This window comes from Carassius auratus, chromosome 2 (assembly GCF_003368295.1).
Source record: "Carassius auratus strain Wakin chromosome 2, ASM336829v1, whole genome shotgun sequence".
Lineage (NCBI taxonomy): Eukaryota > Metazoa > Chordata > Actinopteri > Cypriniformes > Cyprinidae > Carassius > Carassius auratus.
Genome location: NC_039244.1, coordinates 1,819,201 through 1,825,348, shown reverse-complemented (window position 1 = coordinate 1,825,348; position 6,148 = coordinate 1,819,201). Strand labels below are relative to the sequence as shown.

At 39.5% G+C, this 6,148-nt stretch overlaps 2 protein-coding genes across 3 annotated transcripts in view; one reads left to right on the top strand and one right to left on the bottom strand.

Annotated features, from left to right (window-relative positions):
- LOC113112119 (one cut domain family member 2-like) overlaps window positions 1-2,879 on the bottom strand; it is a 19,360-nt gene extending 16,481 nt beyond the window's left edge. The window contains exon 1 of the mRNA XM_026277568.1: window positions 1,664-2,879. Within this exon, the coding sequence (XP_026133353.1) occupies window positions 1,664-2,708 (1,045 nt within the window). The 5' untranslated portion in view covers window positions 2,709-2,879. The remainder of the gene's footprint in view (window positions 1-1,663) is intronic.
- The window catches only part of LOC113112126 (ceramide synthase 2-like), a 371,308-nt gene that overhangs the window by 196,377 nt on the left and 168,783 nt on the right, over window positions 1-6,148 (top strand). The window lies entirely within an intron of this gene.

Below are 6,148 nucleotides of genomic sequence, written 5' to 3'. Positions count from 1 at the left end.
TTGATTAGGAAACTAATAAATCTGGAATATCAATATGATGAATAGATGTGGTGGAGGATTTCACACTTTTAACTGCAACACACTTGCTCTTTCTTATAGTAATGAAAGAGTTTCTTTTGATTTTTGTCATGATCTTGTAGAAATCGCAGGGTCAGAATATTGTTACAGTCATAGGGTTGTCAAATACAAATATTATATTAAAAATATTTGTAGCTACAGTATATAACATTTTTCATATTTTATATTATAATATATAGGTTAAAGAGGTTAAAATGTATTTTATATATAGGTTTATAAATAAGGTTTTAAAGGAAGATCTAGACCTAAAATAGACTTATTCAAGTGAAAATACAATTATTTAAAATATAGCCTATATTCATGAATTTATACAAATATAACTTTTTTATGGCTTAAATCAGGTATTGCTTAATGTTACCACTTTCTATATTTCCAGTAGGCCATATAATTGCACGTTATAATTTACCTGGAACGTTTTAATTAATTAACGCGTCTTTTTAATCAATGAGCCCATTTGCCAACTCAACGCGTGCGTCAGACGCAATGCAACCGAGTCACGCGCGCGCGCGGAAACAGGCGCATAATCAGGGCGTTGAAACAAAGCGAGGTAAATTAAACGTCCGCGTGCTTAGCCGCCTCTCAGGTCCGAATCGAGCATTGATCGGCTCTCCATTTCTAAAGGACGCTGGGAAACTGCGCTATCGATCAGCTGGAGGTCAGGCTCCCTAACGCACGCGGGCGCGCGCAGAGTCGGAGGGTATCAAATAGACACCAAGCTAAAAACACCAACGCGAGGATTCCCGCGAGCAGCGATCTCCATCTGTGGTCGCTCCATCCTCTCATCAGCCTCTGACAGCTAATCGTTCTGTAATGTTTGATGCTCATCCAGTCCGGAACACTCTTTAAATCCAAAGCGTCTTTCTTCAGAAAAATGGGTCTCTGCAGGCTTCTACTGAAATCAGACGCTTTTACTCTTAAATGCCATCTTTAGGTTCCATCTCGTAAAAGCATGTGTGAATAACCTTAAATTCCAACACAAAGAAATCTTACTGTATGATCATCAATTTAACTATATATAATTTAGTTTTTAATTAAGGAGCCATCTGAAACGGCTCTTTTATAATGCCAAAATGTTCTCCCGGTCTGTATTTGTCCTCACAGAGATGTGATGTGAATATGTGAATAAGTATTTGTGTCACTTTTACTCCAAAACCTGTTCTAAATATCACCAGATGAGTTCTTGTGCTAAATTATACATTAAAACCCTGTTTGGAAAACAAAACGTTCTGAATTTGAACTAAAGACACTTTAGCTTTGCAAAAAAAAAGCTAAATATTAATAATATTAATGGTAGAAACCTGCTGTTATTCTAGGCCAGGCTTTTATTAGTTAACAACCTCAGCCTAGTTGAATCTTTTTATTTTATTTTTATTTTTTGTCATGCACTCTTTTTGAAAATTCTGTTTCTTTTAAAAACTGCTCACTGAAATGATGTTAGAAGAACCAAAATTGGTTGCTATGAATATTGATAAAAGCATGGTTCAGTGAAAGGTTTCAAAAGGGTTCGCTTTGAGAAGCTTTATGTGTATTTTATGCCAGGTTTTCAAGGATTCATCCTGGCCACGTGAAGGTGGTGATGTCTTACCTGCGAGCCGTAGCGCGGACATCCTCTGAAACTCTGGTTCCTGTAACCATTTCCACATGCGTCTGAAAGTCTCGCGCCCGGACTTGAGTTTACTCCAGGGCTTCGGGTTGCGCAGGAGATCCGAGAGAGTTCCCTGGGACCGACACAAGATCCTCTGCGCGAAGATGGCTTGAGGTATGCTGTATCGCTTGAGCTCGGCCGTGATCCTCTGCGCTACCTCTTTGGTGTTGATCTCGTCCACCTGCCCCGTGCCTCCGCTGTGCGCGCTCCCGCCGCCGCCGTGCCGCTCTCTGTCCGCCAGCATGGATCCGTTCCCCTGCGAGTGCAGGTGGCTGTGTGGGTGCATCCCGTTGAGATTAGAGATCATGCCGTGCCCGTGTCCGCCTAAACTCCGCGCGAGATGCTCCTCGCTCCGGGAAAGCATCGCCGCGTGCGACTCGAAGCCGCTTGGAGAGAGCATCTTGTCGTTGGGGAGGTGCGCGCCGGGCCCGTAGGCAGACAGCGCTTGTTGGGAGTTGTGCAGAGGACCGAGGCCGTTGGAGAGCGGGGATAACGGCTGGCCCATGCCGGACATCTCTTTGGGATAGTGGCCGTATAAGTTGCCCATGGACGCCAGGCCGCGGTCATCGCGCATGAGGGTGAAACTCCCGCTGACGTTCCCGGTGGCGAGGCGCTGGTGCGCGGCGTGGTGGTGATGCGGGTGCGTGTGCGGATGCGCGTGGTGGAACTTATCTGAGACTGTAGAGATCGGTGGCAGGTGCTGAAGCGGCGTGAGGGTGGTGTACGTATTGGACAAACTCATGCCCGACTCGCACATGGTCATAGCCGGATGCAGGTGGCCCGACAGCGCGGGGTCGCTCCGGTACTCACCGGCGCCCTCCAGGATCGAAGCCATGCTGGACACCATCGCCGAGCGCCCGTGGGACACCAAGTTCCGGTGGGAAGCCGACGACGGTCTGCCGTGCGAGGAATTCATCAAGTCTCCCGCTTGCGAGTGCGACGCAACGCCGTGCATGTTTCCAATGTTTTCCATCGTGAGTTCCATCGTTGAACGGGAAGAGCGCTCTCAGACCCGAACAAAGAGACCTTGTTTACGATTTCAAAACCAATCCATCGATTTCAACCCCGGTCAGTCCAACATGACGCGCCGAAGCTTTTGTCCTGGTTAAATCGCCGTTCAGTCTCGCGCGCGGAGCGTTCGGTGCGCGTGTGGCTCGTTCGCTGCACAGCAGAGCTTCTACTGAGAGGCAGGACGCGCGTCTGTCTTTGAACGAGAGCGCGCATCTGTGAGTGTGCGTGCGCGCGCGTGACGTGCGCTGACCGCGGTGCTGAAATCTCGTCTGTTCCACTGTCAATGTATGCGTGGATTCGCGTTCCTCTAGTCTAGAAAGAAACGGCTAAATTTAATAAGCCATATTTGTAGCATATTAATTATTTTAGTATGACCAGATGACCAGATTAAAACATAACAAATGGCCTCTTTTATTAAATAATATTTATGCAACAACAAATAGGCTACCTGTAGTCACATATGTTTATAACTCTAAATATGCATGCATAATTGTCTACTTCTCTAACAAGAAATGTTTTATTATTTTTGAAAATGCAATCAATTTTATGCTTGATTCTTGTATTGAAAAGACTTTATTGTGACTACAAAATATAATAGATCAAAATATCGTTTTATTTTAAATGTCACTAGTTTTCTAATCCCATGCAAACTCTATATATATCTATAAAAGCTCTCGTTTCTAACTGGTGATGCACATGTCGGGTAACTGTTCAGCTCTGGCACGAAAAGCCTTTTCGGTGGTCATTGATGAATCTGATCAATATATCGACTGACACTGATTAATTATGTTTTCTGACCCGGGGTGAGGGGGGCCGCATAGGTCAGAAAGTTTTGGTGCAGAGAAGGATGAACGCAAACGACTTCCTAAAACTACATATTCAATGAAAATAATAATAATACTATCACATAAAAGTAGCGTTCATGTAATAATATTATTTAATCTAAACTCAAAATGCACCTCGGTCTGTATGTGATCACAAATCGATTGTTATTTAGTTACATTTTTATTTATCTCGATATTTTAGGAATCTGTAATTACTTTGAAAAACACTAGTGCAAGCTTTCTAATGTAGCTATCATACTGTAAAAATTATGCAATTTATTTTAACGACTCATTTCAGCATAATCTAGGTTTTAGAAAAATGCTAATTTATGTAGTGAGGTTAATTAATGTAAAATGGTTAGATTTTTTGAATGTATCCATTTTTAGCTTGCATGAAAATATTATATTTTTTATTAAGTTGCATCTGCCGAATAGCTACATTATCAGTTATTATAAATCTTTTCACTGGTGCTGTTCTGTTTAGGGTGTCTTTAGCATCATGCAGTCGGTGTAAAGGCGAATCTCCGAGAGGCCTGCAGAAGTGATGGCCTCGCTTTAGAGCTGTTAGCCAAACGAGCTCTGTGTCTCCTCGCCTTAATGTCCCTCTATTGATGAGCACTTCTATCGGAAATAAATTACGCTTCTCGAGCCAGCAGTGAATCGGTTACTGTGCGCGGTGCAGCGGCTCTGGAGCTTCTGAGCACCGGCGTGATGGATGCGCGAGCGCTCGCCGTTAATTCACCCACCGGCTCTGCGCGCGCCTTAAGACTTTAACCGGACACCGATGTGTGAGTCTTTATGAGTGAGGCTTACTTTATGCACTGCAATTGTCTACAAATTCTTTGTATTCATAAATGTATAAATCATGTGCAAATGCACACTTGACTGGTCTTTAAATGTGTTGTCTTTATGTGCACGAGCGTTTCAAACTTTGCAGCTATTTAAATGCATTTGCTTTTTAAATCAAAAGGCAATCAGTTCTAGAGTTTATTATTTGTTTATTATTTACTTAAGATGTATTTGATATGACCATAATTATTTCAAATCATCAGCATCACTCTGTAAGCTGCTTTAGGCCGGTTAACTGAGTCTCAGCCTTGTTTTTTTATTTTGTAGAAATATAGGCCTAATGGAAAGCATGTTTGGGCTGTTATTTGTATTTTTTTTTTTCATTTGCATTTTACAGATTTTCACAATTTATTACTGATCATTAATACCCATTTTTTAAAATTGAATTACTGTTTATAATTTAAAGAGATGCGCGTTCAAACTGCGTTGCCACTCTTTGCTCATTTTATTTTGTAAATTTTTAATTGTATACTTTTATGCTTGATTGATTTATTAAATAAGAATAAAACGTTTCAGTTTAAAAAAAAAATGATAAAAGGTTTATGTTATGGTTAGGTTATGTTGGTTCCGAGTTTCATGCATCTTTTTTATTATTATTATTATTTTTTTTTATGTTTTTTTAATCTTTGCGCTGCAAATTTGATGGGAACTTGGTCTATTTTTATAAGATAAAAGACAGTTTATGCCGTTCACTGTTGATATTGATCAGGCCTGAGGTGGACAACCAGAGAAAGTCAGAGAACAATCTTTTACAATCGTTGTGATTTTTACGGGCTTTGTTTTGTCTTTCACGTGTTATCTCTAAAAAATATATTTTTAATTTGAGTGTTTTAATTGTATGTATATATATATATATATATATATATAATAAATTATTGAACATTATTATTATTATTATAAAATATATAATTACAAAATAACAGTGCTAAAATATTTGTTTTATCATTTTTAATAAATAGCCTAATTGAGCGAAGATTTAGGTTAAAAATTATTATTTAATTAAAAAAAATTTTTTTAATAAAGATGTTTTAAAAATCTAGCCTATAAAAAAGTTTTTGACATTGAACTAAAATATTGTGAGTTTGAACACGTGAAAGATATTAAATTAGAGCCTTAAAATATTACGGGGAAATAGCCTAATATTTGTGTCTGTTCAATGGCTGCTGTTTATCACAAGATTTGTTGAATTAATTCACATTTCCTTTCAAATGATCAACATAGTAAAGTTAGTATTTCGGACTATCTAATTTAATATCGTTTTTTTTTTATCTTTCATGTGCTCGCATTAAACCTCACGAGCGTCGCTTCAGGTTCAGCAGATGTCTGTGTTTTTCAGATCTTCAGAGATGTTGAGGAAAGACCTCCTGTATCGATGCCATCGGAAATCAATAGCCTTTAGGTCAATGGAAACACACAGATTTAGGCTCTTACGCAGCATATTAACCTCTTTAAACTCGAAATAAGACGAATCCTGAGGCATGCACGAGCGCCTGATACTTCCGCTTCTCTCTGAAACACAGAATTAAGATGAAAGACATTTATCACTCTCCTGTAACTCATTAACATTGATGTTTGAACGCTAATCGAAACAAACGCCGTCTGTAGATTGAGGTTTTAAATTCATCATTGCATGTAAACACAATTTGCAAAACGAAAAAAAAAAATATAATGAGAAGACAAATTGAAAGATTTAGATTAGGCTATTTTATTGTAAAATTAAATATGTAGGCTATAAAAAATA